A 15,815-nucleotide genomic window follows, 5' to 3' on the forward strand; every position below is an offset into this window, starting at 1 on the left:
GAAAGCAGAATGCCATTTCCAATGGTAAAATTTCCAATTATACCACGTCCGTCTGTGCTCTGCACAAGTGTTTACACTCCTGGAAACACTAATAATTGAAATGACAAGAGTTTGGCTGGACAAACACAGCTTTAAAACATTTGTTTAATTGTAAATGCACTCAGGCCTCTCCTTAATATTCCCAGAATTCACAGAATCCCCAGGTTGTCAGAGACCTCCAAGGCCATCGAGTCCAGCCCAGCCCCAGCCCCTCACCCAAACCCTGGCCCCCAGTGCCACATCCAGGCTTTGTTAAACACACCCAGGGATGGGGACTCCCCCACCTCCCCGGGCAGAACATTCCAGAACTTTATCACCCTTTGTGTCAAACACTTTTCCCTGCTCTCCAAGCTGCATTTCCCTTGGTGCAGCTCGGGGCTGTGTGCTCTGGTTGTGTCAGAGCCCAGCCCCAGCTGAGCACAGGCACCTTTCAGGAGCTGTGAGGGTGATGGGGGCACCCCTGAGTCTCCTTTGCTCCAGGCTGAGCACCCCCAGCTCCCTCAGGGCTTCCTCACAGGGTTTGTGTGTTCCCAGCCCCTCTCCAGCCTCGTTGCCTCCTCTGGATGAGTTCAAGTGTCTCAATGTCCTTCCCACACTGAGGGGCCAGAACTGGACACAGCACTCCAGGTGTGCCCTCACCAGTGTCCCCAGTCAAGATATTCCTGTTGATTTGAGAAACTGCTGCATCCTGACCTGGCTGTGGGATGCACTTTGTGGTTGAAGAGAAGCCATAAAATCTTGAGAGCAGAGGGCAGTGCAGACCCAGCCCTCACTGTCCTGCAGGACAGGCTCCCAGCAAGTCTGTGCCAGGAGCAGAGTGACACATCCTACAGCACCAACCAGAGAAGTGGAGCAGCAGGTTCGAGGGAGGACAGGAGGTCATTAGCTGGGAACTGTTGCCTCACTGACCCTCAGCCTGCTGCTCCTTGAAAACTTCCTGCATAATAACTCCAGGGGAGACCAATTCCAGTCAAAAGCCTTTGCTTATCTTATTATCTTGTGTCCCAATTATTATGTCTTTTCCTACTGTCCTGACAGCTCCAGTTGGTCCTGCTGTCAATGAACAATGCTGCTGCACAGATTGCTTTCATTATCAGTTTTCTTTTATTTTTCTCTATTTTTTTCCTCCTTCTTTTTCATTTTTACCTTCACTTTCAAGGTCTTTTCTGACTTATCCTCTTTCTCTGTCCTGTTTCTTGCAGAAATTCCTCTGATCAACCAGCAATGCCAGTCTCCATCATTTAATTGCTGCCTTTTCAAACATTCACTCTGGATGTCTGCTTTGCTGCCCTTCACATTTTAGCTGGGCAATGCCACTTCTGCAAAGGCAGTTTGTTCACATCCTCCTGCATGTTCTCCCTTCAGGCTGTGTTAGCACAACCCCAGGTAACAATGAGACTACTGGGACGCTGATCTGGCTCCCATCATGCTGGCTGATATCCCCTCAGAGTGCTCCTGCACTGCTTTCTCTGCTTGCAGCTGCCATTTCTTTACTGAGGATATTATTATTATTATTATTATTATTATTATTATTATTATTATTATTATTATTATTATTATTATTATTATTATTATTATTATTATTATTATTATTATTCTCTGGGGCAGAGACCACCACTCTGCTCTGTGTTTATGAGGTCTCTGATGAAACCAAATTCTGCTTCATTCTTTGGTTTGCAGGAGCTGTGATATTAAATAGCTGACATGTGAAAGGAGTGGGCTGGATTTGATGGAAGATCACCTGATGTATATAATTGCACACAATCACAATCACAGCAAGAACTGGGTTGGTTTTGCTCATGCTGTGCCAAGGTGAATCCATATGATAATTGTCACATTTTCATAGAATTATAGAACCAAAAAATCATAGAATCACAGGATGGTTTGGGTTGGAAGGACCTTAAGGATCATCTTATCCACTCTCCAGCCACAGCAGGGACATCTTCCACTGTCCCAGGCTGCTCCCAGCCCAATCCAGCCTGGCCTTGGGCACTGCCAGGGATCCAGGGGCAGCCCCAGCTGCTCTGGGCACCTGTGCCAGGGCCTGCCCGCCCTCACAGCCAGGAATTCCTTCCCAGTATTCCATCCAACCCTGCCCTCTGGCAGCCATTCCCTGTGTCCTGTCCCTCCATCCCCTGTCCCCAGCCCCTTTAGGCTCTGCAAGGGGCTCTGAGCTCTCCCTGGATCCTTCTCCTCTCCAGGTGAGCACCCCCAGCTCTCCCAGCCTGGCTCAGAGCAGAGGGGCTCCAATCTCGTGATTAACTCAGTGTCCTTCTCCAATTTCTGGAACAAGCACAGTTATTTGTAACATACTTTCAGATGTTTCTCATTGCAGAGAAATAAGTTTTCAAGAAGAATCACAACATTGGCAGTTACTATGCACTTCTACACATAAATATTCATTCCCCTGTCCCTTTCACATGCAGTTTTAAATCTCAGTTTTAAAAGAGGTAAAGTTTTCACGCAGGAAATCGACGGAAAATGAATATACTGGTAATTTAACTCTTTCCCCCCCGTTTTTAAATAGAGAAAACGTTGGAATTGCCGGTCCAAGGCAGAGCGCGTTGCGCCCCCTGCTGCCCGCGAGGGGAACTGCGTGTGAGTGCCCCGAAATGCCCCAAATTGTTCCCGTCCATTCCCGGTATTGGAAACACAGAAAGGGACAAAATCCAAATATCCAAATATCGGCAGATCTACCGAAGGATTTAAACCAGGGGAAATAAAGCTCATTGAAGCAGCGTGCCTTGAAGGGAAGAGCTCCTTGTGAAAGAGAGGAGGAAAAAGCAGGCTGTGACAAATGGAAAAATTATCAGATGTAAATACAGAAAATGAAGTCAATCTTTTTCTGTTGGTTTAGCAGTGGTACTTTGCCCTTCGGCACTGTGTATTTGGTAAATAGTCTGAGCAGGACACTCACAGCGTTTTCTTTCTGAGAAGAATAGCATGTTCCCAATTGTTTAATGTTGTGGCTAAAATTCATGTTTCAAATACAAACAGAGAAATTTCATAAAACAAAAACAAGCAAACTATTGGAGATCCCAGCAGTAAGAGCTTGACATAACCCAACTTCTCTCAGAGCTTCAAATGTCCCTCACTCCCCCTCACAGGCTGTGAGTCAGCAGGGGAGGAGGATACTTAGATTAGAAACACCAAACTGTGGAACAATCATTACACAAATGTTATTTTGGTTGCTCTTCAGATGCTCCTGCAGTTAAAATCTGCTAAATTAGGAGAACTGCAGTGATCAGAACCTCAGCTGATACCTGTCAAGTTCTGACTTGATGCTCCAAACTTGCAGTGCCACAACAAGGCTTTATGCCACCCAAAAATCTGATTTATGACCCCCTTGTCACAAATAAGAAGAGGAATCATCATTTCAGCCTTCCTGCAGAGCTGGCACTGAGCACTGTCTCTGCTGCCTTTGGTTAACTGGTAATTGGAAGACAACAGGAATCAGATCAAACAGGACCCTGAAGTCCCAAGTTTCAGGCCAGATCATCATCTGTGTAAGCTGACATGAGGTTGGTACATCACTGGGGGCACATTCCAGTACCAATGTCACTCCAAAACGGATCATTTTGCCCTGGAATGATTTTGCTATAACTATCAGGAGTCTTTGGTACACAGAAATGTCCACGCTCCAGTGACAAACACGAGCCTCGGAGTGACAGTTCTATTATTCAAACCAAATTTGCATTCCAAATATCCTCATCCTCTACAGATGCTGAGAATACTGTTTTTCCCCAACACCATGGGTCCCAGCAGGAGATGCTCTGCAGAAGCAGCCAGAGAGGAGCAGAAATTGCCATCTGAATTCCTGCATTGTGCCCCCAGAGCAACATGTGATGCTTGTTTCAGCCTTTATTAGCAGAGACACAAGGAAGCTTTTATCTTTTGTTTACTGGGATGGGAATAAACACAAAGAGTTAATATGTAACCATCCTTTTGTGGGTTTTTAAGGGCAGAGCCCTGGCCTGGGGGCACTCGGGACGTCGGGGACTGGCAGGATGCATCCCCTGGCACTGCTCGGGTGCCTCGTGGCTCTGAGCCACTGCGCTCTCGCGTCCAAAGGTGAGTGCCTTCCACCTGCTAGGACAGCCCCATCCTCAGGTGGGAATGGGGGAAACCGAGAAAACAACGGGATTTTAAAGCCTCTAGATAATCCTGGCCGAGTGTTTTGATCAGGGCTTTTCTCTGAGAGCTTTTCTTCTCTTTTCGCTTTCCATTTTTTCCTCTGTCTCTTCCTGTGGTGAGGTGAGTGGCTGTGTACAAAAGCATAAGACGAAGGAAAGCAGAAGAAATGCAGACAGATGTTGTGGGACCCAGCTGCCGGGGTGCCAGGGGGGAACTGTGTGTGCCAGGAATTAACCTGCTCCATCCCTGCTCACCCCTCCGTGCCTGCACAGCTCCCGCCTCGCTTTTCTCCTCCTTTCCCCTACACCCAGAGCTCCGGGCACTGTCTCATGTCTCCTCTCCCTGTGTTTGCCATTTATCTCTCCATCCTGAGCTCCCTGTCCCTCTGTGCTCTCCCCTCGATGGCAGCAGGAGCCTCTCTCCATGTCCTCAGCAGGAGCTCAGGCTGCACCCTCTGTTCCTCCCTCGCTGTTGCCCTCCTGTTCTCACCCTCTGGCTGATGAGCTGTTCCTGCTGGCATCGTGTTCAAGCCATTTGGGAAGCAGAGCTGCCTCATGGAACAGAGGGTCTGCCCCAGTGAACAGAAAAGTTGGGGGAAAAAAGGAATTTAATTACAAGAAAAAATACCTGATTTCAGGCTGACACCCACCAAATGGATTTGGATTAAAAATGAAAGGCATTTCTTTGCTACTAAGTCCTTCTCACCCTGTTTTGTCCAAGGCAATTTACTGTAATTGAATCCACAGAATCACAGAATGATCAGGTTGGAAGAGACCTTCAAGGTCATGGAGTGCAACCCAGCCCCAACCCCTCACCCAAACCCTGGCCCCCAGTGCCACATCCAGGCTTTGTTAAACACACCCAGGGATGGGGACTCCACCACCTCCCCGGGCAGACATTCCAGAACTTTATCACCCTTTGTGTGAAACACTTTTCCCTGATATCCAACCTGTATTTCCCTTGGTGCAGCTTGACTCAATTTGTGCACCACCTTCATAAATAAATATTTTGGAGGAAAAGTAAATTTTAGTTTAAACAGCGACACCAAATCTAACTGGGACCATTGGTAGAGCTGCTGAGGAGAAGAAGAAAACCACATTTTTTTCTGGCTAATACTTATGGCAGCCATCAGCTGCCTCAGGAAGACAAAAGCTCAGGGCAGGGAGATACCAAAACTCATAACAATAGAGAATCCTCTGCTTCAAGCCGAGAAATCAAAACAACTCCAATTTGCTAACTGGAGAACCTGCAGCAGATCCTGACCTCTCTCCAACTTGTAAACAAAACCTCTTGTAAATTCCTTTCCTCCAGTCTGTCCCAGGCCACCAGAAGTGTTGTTTGCCACACTCAATGTAGACAAAAAGGTGTATGAAGTGGGTGAGGAAGTGGAGTACACGTGCCGGCCCGGGTTCATGCCCAACAGTGGGCAGAGGAAGTACACGTGCCTCCCAACGGGCAAGTGGGCCTTCAACACCCTGCTCTGCCTCCGTGAGTACCCAGCACCTCCAGCCCCTGTGTGCACGCATCTGAAAGGGCATTCCATCATCTGCAAGAGGAATTGGATGGATTTCAGCAGGTCTCTCTCCACTGGTTCTTCCCTCTCCTCTTGGAGGATAGCAGTGTGTGGAAGAGGGGTGGTGATGGAAAGGGTCTTCCCATCTGTGTCCCACAGCTGCCCTTCACCCCCAGCTCTCAGTGTAACAGAAATTACACTGAGGCTGGATTTCCACTGGAAACTTTTGACCCTACGCTTTCAGGGTCTGAATTTCTTCAGCATTTTAATACCAGCAGAGGTTCTGCCAATATGTAGGACACGTTTTTCATTCCCAAATGTCACGTACACAGATGGGGATGGAGACTGGAGCTGGACAGGGGGAACCTTCATCCACCCCAGCCCAGCAGTGCTCATTCTCTAACAACACGTGCTGCTTAACCTGTGCATTTATTGCATCCTCAAATGCATTTCCATAATTTCATTGCAGACAACTTACATTCCTCAGGCAATTGAGTATTAAAAATATTTTATGTTTGTACAAAAACTTGTATTTTGATGGAAATGTCGAACAGCCAGACTTGTGGAATGTAGTACTTGGGAGTGGAGAAATGTGAAAGACACCAGGACGAACTTTTATGATCTACTTGTTCCCACTATAATGAAATTATTATGTCATGCCTCGTGAAATAATATGATCCTTTTTTAATATTTAATAACAGCAAAGAGATGTCCCCCTCCTCCACCCCTGCAGAATGGGAAAATGGATTTTGAAGAGTTTCAGTACCAGAGCACTGTAACTTTTTCATGTGATCCAGGGTAAGTATTCCTTTCTCCTGCTGCTAAATAAACAGCATAAATTACATTGTAGTATCACCCACTGCCACACTGCAAGACAGAGAACATTGAAAACTGCACATAAAAACTCATCTACATTTCAGAAATCATAAAAAAAAGCCTGTCTGGTGATCCACCTCTGTTCAGTCTTGGCTATAACATTATGGAGCTTTGCTACTCCAAAGAAAAGTCTTACAAATATGGAAACCACCAAAATAGCAGAGATTTTATGCAAAAAATTTATTCTGGACCGCTTTCCCCTGCTTTTCAAATCCTCTTATTACATCATGAGATGAAATCCTACAGCAGAGAGTAGATAATCTCTATCAAAGTTATGCTGTTGGGCTCTGAGGACTGGAAATTGTGTTTCTATGCCTTTCCAAGCTCAGTAAATGAAAACATGATGTTAATCCTAACTTACCTGCAGTAAATTCATTTTTCCTCAGGGCTACTTGTTAGCTTTAGGAAAAAGGATGAATTTAAAAAAATAGTTCTGGTAAATGTAGGGAAGCATTTGATAGTAGCATGTATTTAATTGTCCTTGGGTAATTAATGACAAAACCAGGCTTACCTGGAAGGGGACAGGTGAGACTGCCTAGAGCTCACTGAAAAGTGTCAACAGCCTCAACAACCTCCTTCTGTAAAAAAGGAGCAAGATAAGGAATAAATAAATTCAACTATGACACCAAGTGTAGCAATGGGACTTGATTTGGTTTTGTTAATTCTAATTTACTGGTGTTCAGCTGTGTGATATTGAAATGCCAGACTCATGATGGGTATTTCTTTAAAACTCAGAGTAGATGCTATTTGTGTGAATACAGAGGATGGGAGAGAAGTGTGTAATGTGCATATGGATTTGAAATGTCTGAGATTAAAATATAACAATGCACCTTGGTGACTTTAGTTTTTAAGAGCACTGAATTCTTTCCAATATTTGATCCTAATTGCCACAATTAACTGGGAACTCCTCCCAAGAAAGCATGCCATTTGCATTAGCAATCACAGATCAATATTTGCTATTTACATACACCCATAGTATTAATCACTTGTAGAAATTAATATGCAAAACAGAATATAAAGTTGAAACAACAAAACATCTCGTTGTACCACGCCTACTGCCTGGGTCTTTGCAAGATTTGGATATTAGCAGTTTTTCAGATCTGATTCTAAACTTCCTCTGAGGTCAGGAACTGTTAAAGTAGAAAAGGATTTCAGAGCTGAATTCTTAATTCTGTTTATGAGAAATGGCAGATCTTTGATTGATCTCCCTGCTCTGATAACCAGGTCTGTTTGTTTCCAGCTACAACCTTGTTGGGTCAAGAACAAGCCAGTGCATGGCAGATGGAAAGTGGACTGGAACTTTTCCCCACTGTCAACGTATGTGTTTCAATAAAAATTAAATATCCTTATTCTTATTCCAGAAATATTCCTTTGCATTGCTCAAAATTATATATACTCTTATTCAGAAGTCTCCTCTGTGCAACAGCTGGTTGGGAAAAATCAAGCAGAATGCTGCATATTTGGTTTTCTACGTGTGGGTTTTAGAGAAATGTAGTTGAAAGGTCTGAACAAAAGGTCAGGATCAGGGATGCTATTTACAGCTGGAGGTAAGATGCTTATCCACTCAAATTCCTCCTCCCTGTGTATAAAAAGAGGATATTGTCATGCCTTTGTACTTATGCAGGGTTTTGCCATAACCTATCCTGCAAAAACACTTGACTGAAAAGCAGTAATATTAGCTGAAAAATCCAGCAAAAATCATGAATTCCATACTCTGAGGCCCCTCTGACACTTTTAACTTAATTTATATTTTGCCAGCTGTGATTCCATGTGGGTTCATTTAGTCATAAGAATGTTGCTCCTCTGATTCCACAATTATTTGATCGTTAAGATTTAATTTTCTGAATGCTTTTTTTTTTTTTTTTTTCTGGATGCTTTAAACCTTTTTCTGAATTTTCTGAATTCTGTGCTTTTGTAGCTGTGACTTGTGCACCTCCCTCGCTCCCGGAATTTGGGGTCATCTCTTTCCGTCGCCTACATCCTGGAAATGTCTCTTATTTCCTGGACACAGTCCAGTTTGAATGTGTCCCTCCTCTTGCCCTGATTGGGAATGAGACAGCCACCTGCATGGCCAATGGCACCTGGAGCAGCATTCCAGTGTGCAAGGGTGAGTAACTCACTTTTATCCACACCAAAAAACATTCCTGAGAATTGCAGATACAAAACTAAATGAACAACAATATTTTATTTTTTTTATACAACTGTTATTGCAAACATACAGCACAATCCCTCTGCAGCTGAATTCTGCAATCATTCAGGCTCGTGGATCAAGGAGATTGCTAACCCATGGCACATAACATGGGATTGACAAAACATTTGCTGCAGGTGTAAAGGTTATATAAACAAACCCTGCTAAACATGGTGCACAGTGGGGAACCTGAGCCTGGCCTCCAGTGTGCAGCCAGCATTTGATTCTAAGTGCTCAGATTCACCTAAGAAACAGCCAACCTTACCCTCAGTCCTAAAAACTTCCCTGCTTTTAGTTAAATTACACCATGTTTAAGTCATGTTATAACCACAGATTGCAATGGATGTGTATTTAAAACAAGGAATGTTTATTCATTTGTTGTGGTTTTTAAGCTGTCTTTCCCCTGGCTGTGTTTCCTGTGAAAGAGGCTGCAGTGAACGCCCATGAAAGTTTTTCTACATTTTTCAGGTTTATAGCTGTCTTTTTGACCTGTGACACTGCTAAAGCTTTGTGTTTGGTTTTGTCCCCTAGTTGTCACCTGCCCCACTCCAACAGGAATAGAAAATGGCTTTATAGATTTTGCTGTGCGCAGAACCTACCACTACAATGAGAGTGTCAGCTTTGGCTGCCAGACCGGCTTCGTCATGGAGGGATCCAAACATTCCCGCTGTGAGAACACTGGAAACTGGTCCACAAAGCCAGTCTGCAGAGGTGAGCACACCCATCCCCAGGAACCAGGGACCAAACTGAACTCCTCCACCTGACCACGGCTCTGACTGTTCAGCTGCCACTTCTCGGGACTTCTGCTGCTCAGAGTAACCCCGAGATGCGTTGGAAAGTCTCTTGTCCCTGGCAGTCAAAGAAGGAGAACTCTTCTATTCTCAGAACTCTTCTATTTTCATTCTCAAGGTTGTTTATTGTTTCTTGTCTATAAAATTCTTTCTCTGGCCTGCTGAGGTCCATTCAGCAGGTCAGACAGAGGCACACTGTGTGTTATCTTTTTATACTAAAAACCACATGTACAATATTTACCATAACTTCCCAATACCCATCACCTGTGTTAGACACTGAGCTTCGCTCTAAACCAATCCAAAAGTGCCACCATCACAGCAGGAGATGGAGGCCAAGAAGGAGAAGGAGAAAGGCTGGACACGCCCAGATCCCTCCATCTTGTCCTCTGAACCCCCATTCTAAAACCCAAAAAATCTATTTTTCACCCTGTGACAGACTAACTATTATTCTACTGAGACTTTCGTGGCTTGCAGATCCTTCTATAAGGTTGGTAATTTTTTCCATGGGTCATAATCAAGTCACAGGCGTCTTGGGCTCTGTGCCAGGGTCTCTGAGCCCCCTGGCAGGGGTTCAGGCAATCCAGGGCAGCCAGAGGGGATGTCCTGAATTCTGACAGTCACTCCTTTGTGCAAGAGCTGTGCTCAAAAGGAAGCCAAAAAAAGGAATTGCAAGGCCCTGATAATCTAAGCCCACTCCCAACACTGAATGTTGTATGACATTGATGTATCTGGATTGACTTCAATAATCAGCCATGTAACTTTACTCTGTCTGAGTATTTCCTCTCCTCTTCCTACTTCATGTCATTAGAAATTACACTGAAGCTGGATTCTTACTGGAGACTTTTGACCCTATGCTTCAGGGTCTGAATTTCTTCAGCATTTTAATACCAGCAGAAGTTCTGTCTGCATATAGGGCACATTTTTCATTCCCAGATATCACATACACAGAATTCTGCTGGGATCTGATCTACCCCCTTTCCAAACCTGCTCCTTATAACTGGATTTTTTTTCCAGCACCATGTAAAATACCAGTAAAGAAAGCTGTAGTATTGTACAACGGTGAGAAGAAGAGAGTTCAGAACGACCTGAAGGATGGCATTCTGCACGGGGAAACTGTATCCTTCTTCTGCAAGAACAAGGAAAAATCCTGTGCCTACACTGTAGATGTGGCATGTGTGGATGGCAACTTCACCCTCCCTGCCTGCTTTAAAGGTATGAGGCAGGCTGCTCACAAACCAGCTCCTGGTGGGGGAATTACAACTGCTTGATGTGGGGGACAATGTCATAATTCATCTTCAAGCCCTACTTGAGTGGCTATTTGAATTACTGGAGTGTTTGAGTTCTTGGGTATTCTGGAAGAAAATGGCCTGAAGAGAGAATGCTCAGCAAGAATTTTCCTTTGGTTGTGTCAGAGCCCTGCTTTAATTCCTGTCCTGTTCTAGAAGATGTTACTTAAAAGTGTTACTAGCCCAAAGAAAAGGCCAAATGTAAAACATTCTGGGATTTCCCAAATCCTCAGGGACAAAAAGCCTGAACACTGCTGCAGGTTTGAGAACCTGACATATTCCCACCTATTCTGGTGAATTATTTACACCTTATGCTGATCAGGAAAACACTTTGGACCAAGAGTGTTGAAAAGCAGATGAGAGCTGTGGGGAGGAGTTGATGCTGGAGGAAAAGCTTCACAGGCACTCAGGCTTTTAGAATAAATAAATAGACATTACCAACTTTGCTAGCAAGAGGAAATGTTTCACACTCGTTTTGTTAATATTCCTTCCATAGAATTTTCCTTGTAAGTTTTAGTTTCATTTCTAAGCAAAGGAAAAGCACAGCCTGTCCACAATGAAAACATCTCTCCTCACATTTGGCTTCTGATGCACTTAGCTCAGCTTTATTAAGATAGAAAATAAAAGTGCATTTCTTCCAACAGTTTCACTATGATGCAAAGATTGCTCACCTTGCTGTTGTTTTTAGCTGTCATGTTATAAGAAATTAACCCAAGTTCTTCACTTGTCTTCAACAGAACGTGGCTTTTTCTCAACTCTGGTGAAGAAAGACCCCTCAGAGATGAAAGCATGTGAAGATGAAGCCTGAAGCAGAGAAATAACCCAGTACTAAACTTCTGCCTTACTGAGACAGAATATTCCACATAGGAGAGAAAAACTTAGGTCCTGTGAGTGTAACTTGGGTCTTGTAAATGTAACTCAGGTCCTGTAAGTGCAAATTTCCAGGTGAACTCTGGAATCTGTGAATGCTTTCTTCCCTCCCACCATCCCCTCCACTCTCCCACAAGCTACAACACATCATTTCAGCCATTAACTTCCACTGTCTTGTCTCTGCCTTCTCCAAATCCCTGCACTAGTGCTTCTCTCTCCACATTTCCAACATTTATGCAACTGTAAATGACCTCCTCAATAGCAGTTGCTTTACAATAAAGTGATTTTCAGCCACTAGTGTGTTCTTATTTAATATTACCTAATCATCAATCAGATCCTTTAGCTCTAGACTGATTTATAGCAAGAGTCCTTAATCATTAGTAATTACTGGGTTCTGATTCCATTACCACTCCCCTGTGACAGGGAGTGGACCTTTAATTATAGATAGACAGAGGGCCATGAGCCTGGGATTTTCCAGAATTTACGTAAGTAGAAAGACTGAGATTTCCAAATGAGTTTAGAAGCCAAGAATCCAACCATGATTTAAACATCAACAACATCAGATAAAGGGTTTTTTAATATTTCTTTAAAAAAATGCTTCAGTTAGTAAGACTATTTACATTTTAGAGATTCTAACTTCACCTGAAACTGTTTTAAACCACTGTTAATTTTTACCTCTGTTTCAATATTACACAACATAATTGCTTCAGTTTTGGGGTTTTTTTTGTTGTTGTTTTTTTTAAGAGAACTGTCACCATTGAGCAATAGTTCTGATCTCTGATCATTAAGTAGCTCTGAAGTAAACTGTGCTTTTAATTTGATTTATGATACAGGCAGCTTACTGGTATGATCCAGTCTGGCAAGTTTTGTGCTTATGTCTGTATTTTCATTCAGAAAAAGTAATTATAATTTCAACATACTAGAAAGTGATACAGAAATATTTGTGGTACACTTACAATAAATTGTCATGAGTCATACAGGGTTCCCTCTGCAGTTTAAAAGCCTTTTCTTTGATAAAAAGCATGAGCTCCACAGTAAGTAATAATCCACTGCAGAAGTTTTAAAAGGACCATTTAACATTAAGATCAAGATACCTGTAAGATGGTAGAGCTGCCATTAAAGAACTCTAAACATATTCTAATTATCTTTTTTCCTTGTGTTTTTTTTTGGTAAGGCTGCATATGAATATTTTAATAGTATGACTGATATAATTCATCCTTATGCTTCCTATTTTTAAGGAGAGATCGAGGCAGCTATTATTAAGTATTTAGTACTTTGTACTCAGCAACAGTTTAATTTTCTATGCAGAGACAGAAAATTCATGCTGGCAACCGAAGTGGGCATTTTGTTGCAGCGTGTGCCATATTTTGGTCGAACACATTTAGGTGGGATCCTCAAATGAAGTTTGCAGGCCAAGATACCCATAAGTCCTTCTAACACATACATAGCTCAGCTGGCACCACAATGAATTTGGAAATCCAGTCTAAATGTGGTGTGGGTCCATCTCTGGGATCAGGATGTTCAGGACAGTTGCTGAGATACCAAACACAGTTTAATATTAACTCGTGTGTCACAGCAAACCCTGTGAAATTGGCGTAAGCAAACTTAGCATTCACTGCCACCCAAATGCAGCTTGTCCCTGAAATGCCTTGTGTTTTGCACAGAAAACAGCTGCCCTGGGAAAACTGAGGTTTTTCTAAGGAAATTTTCCCAGTTCTACTTACCCATACAGCAGAAGAATGACTGAACAAATCAGCTGGCCCTGCTTCCTCACTGGATGTGAAGCACTGGAACACTTGAAAGGATCACCCTTAGGAGCCAATGTTCACATGCTGAATTTATTATCTACTCTCCTGAAGCAAGAAGAGGGAGGAAAAAAAAAACCTGTGACCTGTTAACTCTTTGAAGTAGTGAGGTGTTTGTGAATCACAACTTTCCAGACATGAAAGATTTGCTCACAAGGGCTGAAAAATAATGTCTTGCAACTCGAAGTGTTCCAGAAGCTGGTATGAGGCAGTGAGACCTGCTTTCTTTTTTTTTCTGTATTTTTGAGATGTTTGATAAAATGCCTTAAGCTGTGTTCATGCTGCTTGTGGCAACCTGCTGAGACAGTTAAAGAGATAAGAGAACGTGGTAAAATGTGGGGGAAAAAAAAAGTATTGACTATGTTTTGCTTAAATGACCATATTTTTACAATTCAAATTGGGAATTTGTTCTGTATTTTGGTTGGGATATCTTTGTGTTCTGTATCAGTGTGTCTACAGTGATTTCCTCAGGAGGCTCAGGGCACATCAGTGCTCCTCATGTCCAGGCTGCAGCTTTGGATGGAGACAACACCTCAGTCATTTCCTCAGTCTTGTGGTTTTCTTTCTGTTTTTTTGGACAGAAGTTATGCAACTGTCAAATCACTTCACGTAGGCTCCAACCTCTGTGGCCACCCTGCTCTGCCTTGGGAAGCAGACGCAGAAACTGGATCTACTCCCTCTGGAAATTTCTCCTGGAGTAGTGGTTCCAGTCATTGATTTTGCTTAGCCTTGTGCTCTTTTAGATCATGTTCCAGCAAATTCAGTTTTTCAAAGCACTTTATGATGAGAGAGATACACTCAAATCTGAAGGCAATGTGCAGAAACACAGCAGCCTTACTCTGCTGCAAGGATCTACCATGGATTTAACACAGATGAGAAGTGTCCCGTGTTCCAATATAAATCAAATGACAACTATCTTAAATCTGGAATTTCAAGATAATAAATTATCCTTGTAATGTACACTTGAGATTCTACCATGGTTGAAATACTCCATCAGTGATTTTTGCACTGCTTCTGTGCAAATGTGGGTTTAAGGCACTCTGAGCAGGCCCCAGTACAGCTGTCAGATCTATCACCCAATGAGCCCTAACACAGAATCATTCCTGCTGAAGATTAGCTGAGAAATCAAAGAAAACAGCCAATTTCCTACTGTACATGTAAGGGTTTCTTGTTTGATCTCTATGTGCATCTGAATCAAACTCAGAAGTGTTGAAGAGTTTGTTTGTTCGAGATAAAAGCGCTTTAGATGCTACAACAGAGCAAAGCCCATGACAGATTTTGGGGAAAGAGAAATGCATGAATCAAAGAGGTCAGAGGGTTTATTTGGGATCGTACATACACACAGACACTTCATTCTCTCAGGAAGAGACTGAGCAGCTGAAAGATTTCTCTAATTCTTTTGGATTAATTGATGGTTTTTTCGAAATGGCTACGAAACAAGTACAACTCATGGGTTTTGTGCAGAAGTGTCAGGCATGTGCTTTGAAATTCTTCTATTCCACAACACCCCCTCATGTTCTCTGTCCTTGGGATAGGACAACCCAAAACCCATCAGCAATATGGAGCATATTTAATGTTTTAAAGTGAGCTCAAAATCTCTCTATTACCTACAAGAATATACTTGAACAGATTTTACTCAGAAACTGTGAATAAAATTGGCTCTGCAATTATTGAACCTTCTCCTGAAATTTCATTCTCATTTTATCCACTCATATTCCTGGCACCCACCCCCCACTGCTCAGGCTCAAAAGCTACTTCTGATTTATTGACCTCAGGGTGGCAAATATTTCTCACTAAGCTCTCAATAGAAACATTTTTCCCCCAAATGTTGATCATAATGAAGATACAAAAATAGATACAGCCAATATCCAGCTAGCAGGAATAAAATACCACATCACAAAGAACTTGTTCATGGAGTCCAACCCAGCCCCAACACCCCAACTAAACCCTGGCACCCAGTGCCCCATCCAGGCTTTGTTAAACACAAGGGATGGTGACTCCACCACCTCCCCAGGCAGAACATTCCAGTACTTTATCACTCTTTCCATGAAAAAAGTGCCACAACATCCCAAAAAACTCACTTCCTCTCAAACCAGGACACTCCCTCACTGCTGCTGTACCCTCACTTTTCTAGTCCCAGCTTTCCTGTACTCACAAGGCACCAAGTCCGTCCCCTGAATATCAAGGACCTGGACCAATCCCATTAATTTCATAGCACAGAAATGTAGAATTGAGTGGGAAGAGACCTTAAAGCCCATCCCTTCTACCCCCTACCATGGCAAGGACACTTCCCCTGTCCCAGGCTGCTCCAAG

The 15,815-nt window shown here is 43.2% G+C and overlaps 1 protein-coding gene across 2 annotated transcripts; it reads left to right on the forward strand.

Moving 5' to 3' along the window:
• Window positions 1–4,014: 4,014 nt before the first annotated feature.
• Window positions 4,015–11,991, forward strand: APOH (apolipoprotein H). 2 transcript variants are annotated; one of them, XM_036394813.2, is made up of 8 exons: window positions 4,035–4,110; window positions 5,485–5,661; window positions 6,388–6,484; window positions 7,803–7,879; window positions 8,481–8,669; window positions 9,282–9,461; window positions 10,556–10,753; window positions 11,565–11,991. In XM_036394813.2, the coding sequence occupies exons 1-8, from the start codon at window positions 4,047–4,049 to the stop codon at window positions 11,633–11,635; spliced, it is 1,053 nt and encodes a 350-aa protein (XP_036250706.1). In that variant the 5' UTR covers window positions 4,035–4,046; the 3' UTR covers window positions 11,636–11,991. The 2 variants fall into 2 exon arrangements, with proteins under 2 accessions (XP_036250707.1, XP_036250706.1); XM_036394814.2 differs by lacking the exon at window positions 5,485–5,661 and having other exon boundaries at window positions 4,015–4,110.
• The last annotated feature ends 3,824 nt before the right edge of the window (window positions 11,992–15,815 follow it).

Source organism: Molothrus ater, chromosome 19 (assembly GCF_012460135.2).
Source record: "Molothrus ater isolate BHLD 08-10-18 breed brown headed cowbird chromosome 19, BPBGC_Mater_1.1, whole genome shotgun sequence".
Taxonomy (NCBI): Eukaryota; Metazoa; Chordata; class Aves; order Passeriformes; family Icteridae; genus Molothrus; species Molothrus ater.